Source organism: Cololabis saira, chromosome 8 (genome assembly GCF_033807715.1).
Source record: "Cololabis saira isolate AMF1-May2022 chromosome 8, fColSai1.1, whole genome shotgun sequence".
In the NCBI taxonomy this organism is placed as follows: Eukaryota; Metazoa; Chordata; class Actinopteri; order Beloniformes; family Belonidae; genus Cololabis; species Cololabis saira.
Genome location: NC_084594.1, coordinates 32,817,717 through 32,833,635, shown reverse-complemented (window position 1 = coordinate 32,833,635; position 15,919 = coordinate 32,817,717). Strand labels below are relative to the sequence as shown.

General features: G+C 40.7%; 1 protein-coding gene across 15 annotated transcripts in view; it reads right to left on the bottom strand.

Moving 5' to 3' along the window:
* celf4 (CUGBP, Elav-like family member 4) overlaps positions 1-9,616 on the bottom strand; it is a 95,551-nt gene extending 85,935 nt beyond the window's left edge. For all 15 annotated transcript variants that reach the window (XM_061727797.1, XM_061727802.1, XM_061727800.1 and 12 more), the window contains exon 1: positions 8,855-9,616. In XM_061727797.1, the coding sequence (XP_061583781.1) occupies positions 8,855-9,140 (286 nt within the window). In that variant the 5' untranslated portion in view covers positions 9,141-9,616. The remainder of the gene's footprint in view (positions 1-8,854) is intronic.
* Between the last annotated feature and the right edge of the window lie 6,303 nt (positions 9,617-15,919).

The window sequence follows — 15,919 nt, the reverse complement described above, 5'->3', positions numbered from 1 at the left end:
ATAATAAATCTGTTCCATACTGAAACTGGATCAAACACCTGTATAAGAAGAAATGAATACAAATGACACAACAAGACCTGTCTCATTAACGTGTTGTCAGAGATCATGCTAATGTGGAGGGTACTTGAATTTTTTACCCATGGGGGAAGTTGTTAGCTGGAGGGTCTTATTCTGCTCCTATCTCAGGAAGGTCATTCTCCCTTTTCGAGCCATGATGGCCACAGAGTGGTGTTTAAATCTGGCAAAACGGAGCCTATAAATTACAGCAGAGGACGTAGGGGTCAGAGCCTGGCATGGAACTAGGCCAGAAGCTATCAATCTGCTGGGGCCGGAGATGGCGACATCTGTCTCTGGGAGTCCCTCACTCTTTCTACTTCTATCTTTGCCTGTTGTTATACTTCCCTGCTTTTTCTTACTCTTCTTTCCAGCCCCTTCCACCGTGGCTCGCTTTCACCTGTCACAGAACAATCTCTGCAATTCCTCCATCTTTTGTTTTCTACCTCTCTTTACAGTCTACTACTGTATCTCTTATATCTCTCTGGCTCTTGATATTTTCTTTCTATCTTTGTGTGCAGCCCCCACCCAAACTCTCCTCCGTGGATCTCCCTTGCCTCTTTTCACACATTTTCTTACATCATCCCTATTTCAACATCTCTCTAATTCTCCTTCCTTCTCTCCTACTCTCGCTCTCCCTGTCTGGCGCTTCTTGTCGTTTTACGCACTCTTGCACCATCTCCCTCTGCAGCGATATGTTTTGGTCTATCTGCTCTCCAACCAGCAGGACAGGATAAACCCTTGATGTACTTTCCCTCAATGTGATTGCAGTGCCATTGGAATGGTAATATCTGATGGTAAAATGCTTTGCTGTACACACTTTCGGAGGAATGAAAACAGAACTATATTCACTCATACACATAAATACATTCAGAAGCATATGAACTGTACATTTCAATTCAGTGCAAAACTAACCCAAAACCAATTATTAGAAAGCTTCTTTCAAGTAAATTGCTAATTTAATAAATTCCTTTCATATCAGATTAACAGTATGTTGTTTGAATGTAGGATGCTGACTGAGAGTTGAAGCTTGCAGAGCCCAAGCTACAACGAACCTTTCCGTTTGATTGACTTCTGCCAGTTTTGTCATATATCTGCCACCGAAACCCTGGAAACTTCACCATGCCTTATTAATCCTCCCCCACTTTCTGAATCAAACCTGGCTCTGAAAAATTGAAAGGGATCTTTGAAAAGCCCTAACCTCCATTCCCACCTTCCTTTTACAAGTCAACGTGGTGCATTTTTAATTAGGGGACATGAAATAGACATGAAGGGAGATGGTGGGGGGGGTGGGGGGGGAGGAGAGTCATTTGAATGAAGGCCACTCAAACCTGGCAGCCGATGCACAGCACAGGAGGTTGTAACGTGTGCATACATTTAGAAGGCTAACTATGTGTCTGGCCTGACAAGTCACACATGCTCACCAGTGTTTGACGTGGTTTCTGTCTGGGACAAATAGTACATGGCTCATGGCTGTAATCCTTGCTTCAGAATATCCCTACAAGGCAGACCTAGATACGCCACTTTGAGTTATGTTCAGCAATTTGGTAGAGAATAAACATCAATTCGACTTTCTATGAAGCATAAATCACTAGAGCTGAGTGATTTGTTTATGTAATATGCAACTGTTGTATGGGCTAAAAGGGTGAACTGGAGGTACATGCATCAAAGGTTGGAGAGATAGTGAGGCATCTGTTTACACATTCAGAACAATTTGCTCTTGCTTATGTTGAAACAGAATTTAACCTTCAGAATAATAAAAGAGAGCATCAAACCAAGCACACAAACAAAAAATACATGGGATAGAATTTGAAACTTCAAGAGAAGGCTTGGTAATATGAATTGCTTGCAGGGTTTGCATCAATGGTCCACTGCCACAGTTAGCTGTGACAAACTTTGGCTCTATATTTCATTTTACTGCTGTGTCATGCTGTTTCCTTGCCGAAAGCCTCTGCAGCAAAGAGCTGCAGATGGAATCGTCGTTGCATGCACTTTCAGGTTTGAAACTAATAACCTAGTATATATATATGAGTATACTGTGTATACATATCTATCTATCTATCTATCTATCTATCTATCTATCTATCTATCTATCTATCTATCTATCTATCTATCTATCTATCTATCTATCTATCTATCTATCTATCTATCTATCTATCTATCTATCTATCTATCTATGTGTGTGAAAGTTTTTGTGCGTATGTGCGTCCGTGTGTGTGTGTGTGTGTGTGTGTAAAGCCAGAAGCTACGGAGTATGGAGTTTAAACTTTTTACGCTGGGCAGCTAGTGTTCTTATAATTGGATGGAAAAGGCACAAATTCATGAATAAAGAGAAAAAAAATATATAAATAGAGTTATACAGCAAAAAATCAGGCATTATATAAGAAAGGCGCATAAATAAAATAATTTAATTCACTCGGAGGACTATGGCAGCCAGTAGTATGGAACCAACATGCATAAAAGTGCATTTGTCCATTTTATGTTAATGACAGCATTCTTACTGTAGCTCTCTAATGTGCCAACAGGCCCTAAACAAATATTAAGAGAACAGCATTCATCCCCACAGGAAGCGTTATTGTCAGCCTGCAAACTTAAAGGGGACCTATTATGGCATCTAATACCTATTTTAAACAGGCCTTGAATGTCTTAAAAACAAGCTTTTGATTGTTTTTGCTAAATAAATTAGAAATTCAGCCTGTAAACCATGTCTTTATCATCTCATTCTCTAACCTCATTATCTATGCGGGATTCTGAGTGGGCGGGGCTATGATAATGAGGCTCTGTGCTGATTGGCTGCCTGAATGACGCGATACACCGCTACGAAAAAATGGCGGAAGCTCCGGCCGGCGGAGTTAGTTGTGGGCGTGGTTTCACGCATCGGAGGCTAACCTATCGCGTCCGTCGTTACGTAACGACGGGCGCAGAATCTGAACGGCTCGTAGATCCACATCACACTGGACGGCTCATCCGGGCGGCTGTACAGACACTGCAGAATTTGGTTGCTTTCCTCCTTCTCTGAGTTGGCAGGCTGAGGGGAGACCACTTTATATATGTTAAAGCAAGAAAAAACGTGTTTTTCATAATAGGTCCCCTTTAAATATCATCAACAGCAAAATAACAGTAAAACATGATGAACAAACAAACAAAAACATGCAAGAGTTTGCAATGTTTCAAACTCATTGCATTCTCGATCTCATGGCCACTGGAATCTGAAGCAAGGGGGCATGGAGGTGCTGCTGATCTATCTAAAACTAAACCCAAGAAGCCCAAAGCATCAAGTCTTTAAAAATTCTCTACAAAGCACAATAATACTTAGCTGATCCTAAACCTTGAAAACAGAAAATGTTTACCTCTCCAAGGAGCACTTGTCAAAAAAGAATAAAAGAATGGCACAGCGGTGTGATGAACACGGCAATATAGAAGCAACTTTAGGAAATAAACAGAGAGGGAAAGATAAAAAATTCTTGTGCAAGTATCTGTGCCTCTTTATGTAAAAGAAAGCGGCCATAAGTTTCGGAAACATTCAAAGTAGGTTTTATTCTTACACAGCTCTAGGCTATTTAACAGTGAAATCTTTTCTCATTTATCACAACTTTTTCAGGGGTGTCGTTCACATCAAAAATGTTGGGAAAGGCCACGGATATGATTTTGTCTTTGGTGTATCAGAATTTGGATATTTGACTGGGAGTTAAAGGTGTTATGGAAAAAAAAAGAATTCACTACATCCAAATGCTGACTTAGAAGAAAAAGTTATATAAGAAAAAATCTCACTGCCCCACTTGAAGTGTAACAGTGTGCAATCTTGTTCATTTTATTCACTTTCTTTACGAGAAAACTGTTGACCTGTTTTGACCTGTTAGAAACAACAAACTTCGGTGCTGTGTGTCCTCAAAATACCACCGTCGTCCACAGAAAGCATAAAAACATTAACTACACACTCACAACAAAAAAAAACAATAATAAAAGCATTTTACAAAAAAGGCATGAGCTTGTGAACTTCTAAAAAGGAAAGGAAGCACCTAAGTAGAAATTTAGTTTAATTTAGTTTTTTTTTTTTTGATAGCAGACATATTTCCAATATACAGTCTCTCATGTTGACCGGTACAGACATTTGCTTTGTTTCCACATAACTTGCAGTTTGAATGCTGTATATATGTTGAATAGTTTCTATCAATCTCTGGGAAGTGAAATGAGGTGAACAGGTAGGTACAGCAATCCGTTTCCACTGTCTCTCTCTCTGCATGTAAAGGTCAGTGGTTTTAATGAGAGGACTGCCGAGGTCAGAGGAGCCAGAGGGCTCCACCTCCCTGACAGCCCACATAACTCTAAACCTGCTGTTAGCATGCTAATCCTTGCAGGAGCTCCATGAGCACTCCCTCCTTTGGCCCAGTCAGGCCATCTCTCACGGTGACTAACTGGCTCCCTGCTCGGCCATCAGCCGGCCCCCAGCGGACCGTCTTCTCCAATAATAATGGACAACAGAGGCAGCAGTGCCTTGACAATATTCCTCTTGACAAATTACTCTGCTCTTTCTTTGCTTCTTGTTTACCTCTTGTTGCTTGGCGGTGCCGGGCTCGGGCAGGGCCGGGGTAGTGGGTGTGGTGCGATGCTGTTGGTCGAGTGTATTTAGTGACCTTCTCTATGCCAAATGTTGTTGTTCTTCTTAAAAAAAATGCCCTAAATCGATTGTGACGTATCTTCGTAGAAGTGGATCACAGCGTGGCGCCTGAGCCTGTATTCTGAACTAAGCTGAGTGGAGAATTCAGGACCAGGGAGGAAAGGATCACATGAACACATGCACAATCACTCATACAGGCATCCCAAGCCAAACAAGAGAGGAGGAGAGAGAAGGATCCTACAGAGAGGATGATGCAACCCGAGTGAAATTTTTCGGCTGGAACGCGTGCTGCATTAACGCAGAGCTGCAGGACGAAGAAACACACCCTTACTTGCCTTTTTTCTTTGTTCAAAGTCAGGTTGGATTTTATCCCCTCTTTCTTTGTGAAAACTGCAACCTGTGACATCTAATTGTCTGTAATATAACACAGCATGAGCTTTTTGTGTTCTTGGCATCATGACTTCATGGTCTGTGTGCACACAGATAGCCCACACATCATTATGTGTGGTGTTCTGAATCTTTGTACCTGACTCATTCAGAAACAAAGGCTGAAATATCAAAACAACCTTTATGACTTATAAACCTCAGCTGCAGTACGGGTCAATTTTAAACAAGAGTGCAATTGTTCATTAAACTGCATGTCCATTTGTTTTATGTTTCAGACCTACTAAAACACAATTGAACAAACACATACTTTCTGTAGCAGTATTGATATCAGATAATAGAATATTTTAATAGCCAGGGCAGATAAAGATCTATTTAAAAAAATGTGCACTGGACTTGAAGACCAGTGGCTACATCACCTGCCAGGTCAAAATGAACAATGTGACCCGGCACTAAATGTTTTTCAACCGGCTTTGACTTTGAGGAACTCTCCAGCTTTGTAACTACTTTAACTGTCCAAAGGCTTTTGCTAATGTACTCAGTTTAACCACGGGTGAATACATTATCTACATTAAAATCCCATCAGCTGAGGCAAGAGCAAACAAACTTTGTGACAGTTGGATAAGCATTCGTGGAAAAAAAAGAAGGTGTAAAGGTTTACCTTGGAAGACAATACCGCCTGAAGGTGTGACAGTGGTAAACGGTAGATAAGCCCTTCACTCATTACATTTCTTTCCCATATCATGGCAGTTCAGTTGCCCCCACTGTATGAAACATGAAATCAGGCTGATGAATGGTGCTAGCAATCATATCTACAACTACTCCTCTTGACTAGACTGCCACTTCCCATGCTGCATTGCCAGAGAGAAGAGAAAGAGCTGGATCTTTGTGCTTGCCGTTCCTCTCAGCTCTGTTGTGCTCAGCAGCGGCGGCAGCCGTTGACCATTATAAATGGCCTCTATTAGCATGGCTGGGTCGCAGAGGGGAGAGAAATAAAATCATTGGGAGAATGTAGGCCTGCACTGGTGTCCCTGCGCTCGCTATCAAGCTCTGCCAACCCCCTGTCCCAAGCCTCCCTCCCCCTGCTCTTTCCACCCCTCCATTCCAAGGGGATACCATCCTAAAGACTAGATTACTAGTGATACATGGAGTCATTATGGGGAGGGTTATGGCAATAGCATCACAGGCACAGCTGACAATGGCTATAATAGGAGTCTCTTTCTTCAGAGGTAGCATTACCATCGCAAAGGCTGTTCTTAAGGCCGGCTGATGTACAGCAGAAAGAGACGAGGGGCTTTTTATTACCCGCCATAGCAGAAAAGGCTCCACATTATAAAGCTAAAACCATATTTCTTTGTTAAAGTAACATGCCTTTTAGGGTGAAATTAAATGAACACAGTGTCCACAGATGAAGCCTTAAAATGTTAACAGCAGCAGTATGTGCCATTTGAAACGTAATAAAAGAAAAACAGGGACACAATTGGAATGGAAGAGGATTTATACTACCAAAGCCATTAAAGAACGGTCTCCGAGCAGGGCTACATCTCAGAGTATAAGGAGAGGACTGAAGGGAAAGATGGAAAGGAAAGAATGATGAGCATCAAACAGAGTTAATGAAAAGGAAAAAAAGGTAGAAGAGAGGAATGTAAGAGATGTTTTCAGGTGGGCAGTTCTATATACTTTACTCCAGTGGAGGATGTCACACCTTAAAGGGTCATCATGTTCTCAGTTTGACTCTCTGCTCTAAAGCAGGACAGCAAAAAATGATGATGGCTCATGTGTGTATGTATATATATATATATATATATATATATATATATATATATATATATATATATATATATATATATATATATATATATATATATATATATATATGTATATATATACTGTATATATGTCTATAGATACACACAAAATGGTTTTCTTTCATATCATATGACAAAATATAACAGAAGAAAACATGGAGAATTAAGGATATTTATCCATATAGTTCAATTATCACCACAAGTGCATTTACTGCATAATTTGTCAGCTATTGCACTCATTTACCCTCAAACTGTCACTCTACCTGATTCATGTTCTGCTGTGCAGTCTTCAATAAAACCAGTATGGCAGCAGCGCACACAGTCAGTCACTTTGCCTGTTATTTGTGGGACCTGCTGTCTTTTACTGCCAGTTTGGATATATTCCACGGAAACCTCGGGAAGGTGTTGGGAGGTTATGGAGGAAACATGGCCTTCAAACAGCTCGCAGTGAGCCAGCGAGCTGGTGAGCCGGGGAGTACAGTGCCTCCAGCTAGTTAAAATGTGAGCACAGCGGGGGCCCGCTAATGAAAGCGGGGGCCCAGCCCGGGGAAGCAGGGCCGTATATCGCAGTGAGGAGACACTTCTTAGAATCAGCTGGCGAGCGGTGCCTATAGTTCTGGGGCCACTGTTGATTAACCATCCAAGAGGGAGTCTCTGCTACAGCTGGGCTATTAATAAAAGATGCCCCCCCTACGCACACCTTCTCCCACATCTTCGGTTTCTTCCCTGCCTGCAGACAGTCTCCGCCTTCTGAAATTATTTGTATATCATAATCATTTCCTAACACATGCTGGATGTTACACAGTGTTTACACTATTTCGGCGGAAGCTAATAAGTGGGAAGACAAGTATCATGGTAGATTTTTTTAAAACGCACCGTGCTCCCCTGGGAGGTGTTCTGCAGGTACACCAGATCAATTAGTGACCTCTCATTAGATGGTGATTTGTGCGGAATAACCCTTCCCTCGAGAGTATAAAATAAAAGAAATGATTAAAGCACTGGCAGTTTCTTCATATTAAGTCTGCTCCTTTATATTAGAGCAAAGAGCCATGTGCCAGTAGTACACCAAAGGTCCCGGTGATTACTGTAATCAATAGCTCAACGTAAGGAAGGGATTTTACTCGCGGCCATCAAGGCAAATGACAGGAAATAAATTGGATTTGAAAAATGTTAAAGCTATTGAAACTGCATGTTGGAAAGTTGTTGTATTTTTTTTGTTTTGTTTTTTTTTTCAAAAGAAATCTTCCTGTGTATCATATCTCTCTTTCTTCTTTTGTTTTGTTCAGAGAAGATGAACCACTTTCACAAAATCGCGTGTTACAGGCAACAGAGTGTCTCCGTGCTGCGGGTTATCAACGCAACCTAATGCAACGTGAAAACGTGAGGTTAATGGGCTGATTTATGGTTCCGCGTCACACCAACGCATCACCTACGCATGTACGGTGCGCGTCCCCTCGTACCCTACGCCGTTGGCTCTGCGTCGATTTAACGCGGAACCATAATTCAGGCTTTATTAGGCGCCGTGAATGAAATCACGCCGCCGGACTGTGCGTGGATGATACTCCCGCGCACATTGGCCAGATAGGAAGATCTGCTCCTCCTTAATAACATCCTACACACATTGGTGCCATCGTGACTCCCGCTTCGTGACAGTCGTGTTTTGCTCAATAAGGATGAAAATCAAGCGCCGACTTTGTAACAAGTGTAACAAAGGTAGCCTAAACTGCGCCATTCTGCTGCAACAAATCCCCCCAAAAAAACAAACACATACAAAGTCATTCAACAATTCAGCACTGTAAGGAAACTGCACAATTTGCCAGCGATGTCTGCGTCCATTTAACGCGGAACCATAATTCAGACTTTACTACCCATCAATTCCTGCACGATTTCTGCACCACCCCACTCTTTGAAATCCCCGTCTGATTTGTCTCTGACTACAGAACAACTACAGCCACAGTTGTTTTAGGGAGAATAAGGGTGCAAACCCCACCTTTGTGCATGCCCGTGAAGCGGTCTTTGAGCACGGTGAGCTCGTAGATCTTGCCGAACTCCTCGAAGAGGGGCCGCAGGTCCTTCTCGTCCAGGTTGCGGGGGATCTGGCCGATGAACAGCTTGATGGCATCGTGGTCCTTCATGGGGATGGTGGTGGCCGGGCATCCCGCCGGGCTGTGGCTGTGGCTTAATCCGTTCACGAGCCCGTTCGTGCTGGCAGACACCACTCCGAGTCCGACTCCGTGCACCGAGCCGTCCACCTGGCCGTTGGTTAAAGTTGCCATCTTCGAACCGGCCAGAGAGTTTGGGAATGGGGTGTGCAACAGTAGCAGATAGAGAGGCTGGCGTGCGGAGAATCGTTTCACGTTCAAAAACAAAAAAAAAAAAGGAAAGAAAAGAAAAAAAAAGCTGGTGGAAGAAGTCTGGGTCAAAATTTAGGTTCCGAGACCAAACTGTGCCAATTCCGCTCTCGTCCTGTCAAAGCCAGTATTTACATTGATTTGAAAACACATGTAGTATTTGGCGAAGACACATATCAAAAAAACGCAACAATGCCCGTTGGTCCCGGTGGAGGCTTTGATTCCTTATATTTATGTCCTACCCAATAACTCGTTCATTGATTTCATAAAAAAAGAGAGAGAGAGAGAGAAAAAGAGGGAAGTAGAAGGGGGAGGGAGAGAGAAGAGAGAGAGAAAACCAAGAGCGTTCACTGTCTATTTACACCCACGTTCCGTCGTCCCAGCTTCTTGGCACCCTTTTATTTTTTTTTGCATCGAAGAGTCGGTATGGGTGTCTTCTCGGTTTAAACGGACAGGACTGGCTCAATATCTCCCATAGAAGCGGGGGAGATTCGGGTAAATGGGGGCATTTTTACGCTCAGCAATATATAAAACCAACGTTTTCTGCCTCCCCTCTTTTTTTCTTATGAAGAGACGGTGGTACATTCCATCGAGGGGAGAGGGTCTATAAATAGAGAGATATAGAGAACACAGTCCTTTGTGCTCCTACTCAGAGCAAATAAGCATGCCTTCACGAGCCGAGTCGCGTTACACACACTGAGACCGACACACACTTTTGCTCTCATTACCTTAAAACTATCCGGAGAATTTGTAATTGACATGTTCACGTCACTGTAAACATTGCATTAGTTGGAATGTAGCTGAAAATGGGTCCATGATTTACTGGGAGTTAGATTTTGGTGCTTAAGCGACATTTTTGATGCTGTTTTCTCCCTCCTCATCCTCATCCTGCATCCACTTCTCTCCCGGACGGTGGACAGCTCCGCGGTGCTGAAATCCGCTCTCACATGAAAACTACTGAAACGCACTGAACAAGGATCCCGTTCGACGTTTAGGATTTTTGATTTTGCTTTGATGTTGTGGTTTAAGAAGGAACATAGGCGTTCCGCCGGTTAGATGACGAGTAAGATGACGAGTTATTTGTTTCCTTTCCCATTGCCAAATCAATGTAGAGCAGATGACTTGATATTTCATTGAGGGAAAGTCTGTGAGCACCGCCGAGTGGCGTAGAGAGGGGCCACATGGAAGTGGGAGAACATCCCGCACGAGAAGGGTAAAACTGACAAAATGTACATAAATCCACATGCAGGGATCCCTGTAGCCATCTGCACTGTCGCAAATGAAGATTACCAAAAGGGGGAAAAAAATCATCCGAACAGAAACAGATACAAGAGAAAGATTTGAACAATGTGTGATGCCCTGCTTCGCATCATTTCGAACCTGCGTTCTTGAGTTCACTTAAGCATCAAGCATTAGTTTCTACATATAAACAAAATGTTAATGAAATACAACCCCTGATCACGTCTCTGCCTTTGACAATAAGTGAAAGGAAACTTACACCATTCTTGAACGATTTGCATAATTAAGGCTTTTTCAGGGTCACAAATGAACTGCTATGGTATACTGTATATTTAAATCTATTATCTATAACAACTTACAATATCTTCATAATCATGCTTCAGGACAATTGAAACTTTGTGACAAACACTCAATCACGAATTGAGGTGTTTTTGTTCCTAATTTGTAAGATTTCTGAACAGAGTAACCTGGAAAAGGTAAATGCACTTACAGTAGATTTGAATTTCAATACCAGTGTCAACGGGGCTTTGTCTGGCATACAGACCTCGGCAATTTTTTTTTCAATTTTTTTTTATTTATTTACTTATTTTGCATGCATGGTGTCACGCCAGCGTGTCTGCTCTCCAAGCTTCCCCTCGGGGCCACACTCCATTCAGTACAGCAGTGCTGCCTGCGCTCACGCCTGACTTACCTCCAGCAATATTTTTTAATACAAGAGTGAAACGGGAGGGCACAAATCATTGTAATTATGTTCAGCGGGTACTGCCACGATGATTATGTAAGGTATGGAGCCACGTTGGTTCCCTTACACTCTATTTCGTGACACAACCTAGCTATGAGGCAATGGAACTGGCTTCGGTTTCTGAGCTTACTGAATTATAACAATAACGTGAAATTAAGACGTAAAACATATAACTGTGTAACTGTGTCAATTGCCTCCCCAAGTTGCTCCCCATACTCCAATGTGACTATGTAGAAGGTGAAAACAATTTGTACCCAATGGAATAGATAGAATTTAACACTCAGAGAGCCTGATCTGTTGTCATTTGGTATAAAAAAATCTCATTGATGTTGCTCTTTTATTTCAACAAATTTAACTCGTCCTTTAGTTTTGAAAGTTCTTTGGTGGAAGAAATGTACAATAAACTTGGATTCTAACAGGGTCATAGTGATCAGATTGCAATTGTTTAAACAGAACCAACCAAATGTTTTTGTGCAGAGGACAGACTCTGTCCATGGTGCTGAAACAAGGGAGAGCACCGGTAACCCATTTGTGCTTCGTTCCATGGTCCTGAGCACAAGTCATACTCTTCTAAATTCTGTGTTGGAAAGGACTGCAAACATGAAGCATGTTATTATCATGTGATCCTAAAAGATGTATCTGAGCTTATCAAAAAGAGGGCACTTGATCTCCCTCTGGCCCTAAATGAACCTTTGCAATCATACTGCAGAGGAAGCCTATTTTCCATTGTAATATTGCTTCGTTGCTCGTCATGGCTTCAATTTTGAGTTTCAGCTCTGTAAATGGTTACAGCAAAGCAAATAAATGAAAAGGGAAATGAAATTCTGCGTGCCCAAGTTACACAAATAGATTGATAATCTGCATAGGGCACCCTAAAGTGCTCTGGCGTTTTCAGTATTGCCTGCTCTGCATAGTAATGTCTTTTTCCACCTTTCATTCATGTGGGACAAAGTTCTAAATCTCCTTTAGCCTTGGGACGTCCAGGCTGTATATCACCTCCCAGTAATTTAGGAGGAAGAGCACAAAAGGATATAGAAATGACAGGTGCATGACTAAACGTTCAGAAAGTTTAGAGGGACAGGAAGGTCAGAAAGGTCCTCTTTTGCTCGATTACTGCCAGTTTGTAAGAGATTGGCAGGGATGTGCCAAGAACAAAATTAATCACATTAATTTAAAATGTGTGCATCCTGTCTAATGAAAATTACATTGTGTACCCAAGATATACTGCAGGTGTGAATGTTATGAAGATTTTTCAAAATTGTATTATCATATGAAATCATCCTACTTTAGGCTGTACAAGGCATTTACAATGAACAATATATAAAGTTATTCATATAGATAGATAGATTGATACTGGAATGAGAAGAGTATCTCCCCAATACTTTCAATAGGGCAGTAAATACATTTTTTCTTCAAAGAACAGCCTATCAGCACCTTTACAGACTGAACATGCTTTTCAATCACTGCTTATTCAAAACACATAGTTATCTTTCTATTGAAAGTTGTGGATGTGATGGAAAATTAGTCCACATGAGTAACTCTATACTCACATTATACGTGCATCAATGCTACCATACTCAACTCACAAGTGGTAATGGAAAATCATTTTAACAGCTAAGTCCAGCTAAGCTTATATGGTGCTACAGATATGATCATGTTTACAATCTTTTAGTTTTGTTCAGTAAGACTTTGAAAATTGCTGCAAAACCTGCTCAACATTTCATCATACTGCTGTACAAAAAATAATGTTGACAAAATATTCTTTTAACATAAAAGTCTGTTGATTTGTGCATTGCAGGGTCTCTTGGGAATCTCATTCTGTGTTGCAATGAGGTGTGCTTGTCTTTTTTCCCTGCAGTTATACCTGGCCTGCATCAGAAAGAGATTAGTGCTGTGACATTTGACATGGGCAGGCGTCTTTGCTTGTGCTGAATGCCGGCTGCACAGATCAGCCATGCTGACAGCTCCTCTCCTTGACTGACTGGCTGCCCTGAAAGCACAAGCCTCTTGACAAACACCAGCTTCTTGACAACATTACATATACACCTGCTCAGGCTGTGTGCCTGCAAATCCAGCTTTGGAACCAACACACACTGGGTTTGACATTCAGAAATCTGCCGTATAATTAACCTGATTCTCTTGTGCTTTATTTGTTACTATGAAACAGTTTTGTTGTGTCAGATGTCACGAGTTGTCTGGTCAATCAGTCGAGACAGAAAATGACTCACATGTCTTGCTTCTGTCTGAATCATGCAGCACCAAAAACCTAATTTCCACTACAACAGATCAATTCCACTAAGGGCATGATGTGGGATGAACTCTGACCCTTGGTTTTGCTGGTGCACACTGATGATACTCTGAGGGCTTGACCTGGTTGTCAGGGTGATGTAACACCTCCATTCCAGATAGGCAGCCATTTTGGGACCAGACCTTCTGACTCTACTGTTGCATGAATTGCTCGGGGAATAAAAGCAGAAATCACAGGGGAGTGTGATACTCTGTGGTTGCCTGGATAGAAAGAGACGAGAATAAAGATGAAGTGCTGTGAAGATGACACTACATTCGTATCCACACTCATGTTAAACAAAAAACCATAACCTCTTTCAATTTGAATGTTTAACACATCATAAATTGTAATAAATACCACTGTGTTCTTACCAGGTCCTAACATTACATAAATAGAACACCAGATGAACAACAACTACAAAAGATGCCATAAAGCAGTGTGCTATTTAAAAAAAAAAAGTTTTTCATTTAAAAAATATAGACCAAAATACATACACATTGTGTGAAAAGCTAAGTCTAGCCTTAAACTAGTTCTACTTGAATGAAGAATTCAAGTATGCTTCCAGCGTCAGTTAATCAAATGCACTTGATTAAGCGATCATTATCAAGTGGCAGCACCTCTATAAAAGCAGAAGTTTTGACATTTTGCTGCTCTGGATCACTCAGCCCATGTTAAAGAAGGAACAATGTACAATGCCAAGGAGGAAAGATATTTAAAATGACCAAAGAGAAGACATTGTTGCTGCTCATCAATCAACAATTCCTAGAGAAGATATTAAAAAGAAAGATAAAAAAAAACATGAAGTATATTGAAGACTCTGCATACATCAGTTTATGTTTAGTTTATTAGTTTTAACCAAACTAGGGGACATGTTTCCAATTTTCAAATAAGTTGGTGTAAAAACAAAATGTGATCCCCTTCATTGTATTTACCACAAGTCTGGTATAGTATATATTGCACATTTTAGTTAATAAAACTGCAGAAAGTAACGTGAAAAATTAATATCAGGGGACAGCCCATGTAGTTATTTTCTTTATTAGAATGAGAGATGGTTGAGGAGTAGTATTCAGCAGTGCCTGCATAACTCATATTTGGAGCATGGTCCACTTACACCGGCAAGCAACTTGCATCAGGTAAAAAAAAAAAAAAAAAAAGGGTTTGTATGTGTATGTTTATGTATATATATATATATATATATATATATATATATATATATATATATATATATATATATATATATATATATATATATATATATATATATATATATATATATATATATATATGTATATAAAAAATGCACATATGCCTTAGGTTCTTAACAGCATGGTATTAACCATTAATATGTGTGCAGCCAAAAAAAAACAAAAAATAAAAAAAACGAGGTTTCATTTTTTTCCCCCCCATCTTTTTAAAACTCATTTGTCTGGCAGTTTTCAGCATTTGCAGGTGATATAAAAACATTATTGTGTAGTTCTGATCATCAGTGATGGAGTGTGACGTTCCCCATTTAGATTCAGGTAGCTAATGGGTACAACTGGTTTAACGTGCATTTGCACCATAAAAATATACATTTGTCACTGCCTGGTCTGTTCATGAAACTCAGTTTTTGCTAATTCAGGAACTTCATAACCATGGAAGAAAAAAAACGTATTTTCTGTAGTAATAAACTGCCCATTTAACCACTGATATTAGTGAATCAAAATAAATTAAAATCTTTAAAGTCGCTGCTTATGGATTCTTCTGTGACAGAGAAATAACAACTGAAAAATAAGCAATAAATATCAGAAGACCATATTTCCTGGGAAGCTTTCAGTATCATGCAGGATATATAAATGGATGTTGAAATATGGTATTTTAATTGTTTATCTTCAGATGTTCTCCTTGCATTACCTGTGAGAATTTTGTTGGCTGAAGTTCTTCTTAACATCCCAGTAAGATGTTTTATTATAACTTCTAAAGGGAAGTTATTGCAAATATTGGTGGATCAGCTAAATTACTGGCACGGAGAACAGGCAGGGATTCCAATATAACAATTTGACATTTGGCTAGACAATGAGGCCAAATAGAAACACATTTCCAGTCTCAGACAGGAAAATAACAACAAAAGAAATAATGGTGTAATTGGGATAAGTTCTTGTGGGTGTGTGTTTTTGTGATGGCTCTATAGTTGGTGTCTGAGTGACGTGTAGAGCCTTATCGGCAACGGTGAAGAGGTATGTGTTACATTTTTTCTCGGATAATGACAGATAAATGGAGGCAAACAGACATAAGAATGGCAGCGTGATGGAAGGAATTGCCAGATAAACAGACAGGTGGAGCGATGGATAGATAGATCAGTTTTACTGCACTGTCTACCAGTGAAGTTTGAATGTGATTGGGAGTATGTCTTTCACCATGCAGGAGTGATTGTCAGTGTGTAAGCACTGTGAATTG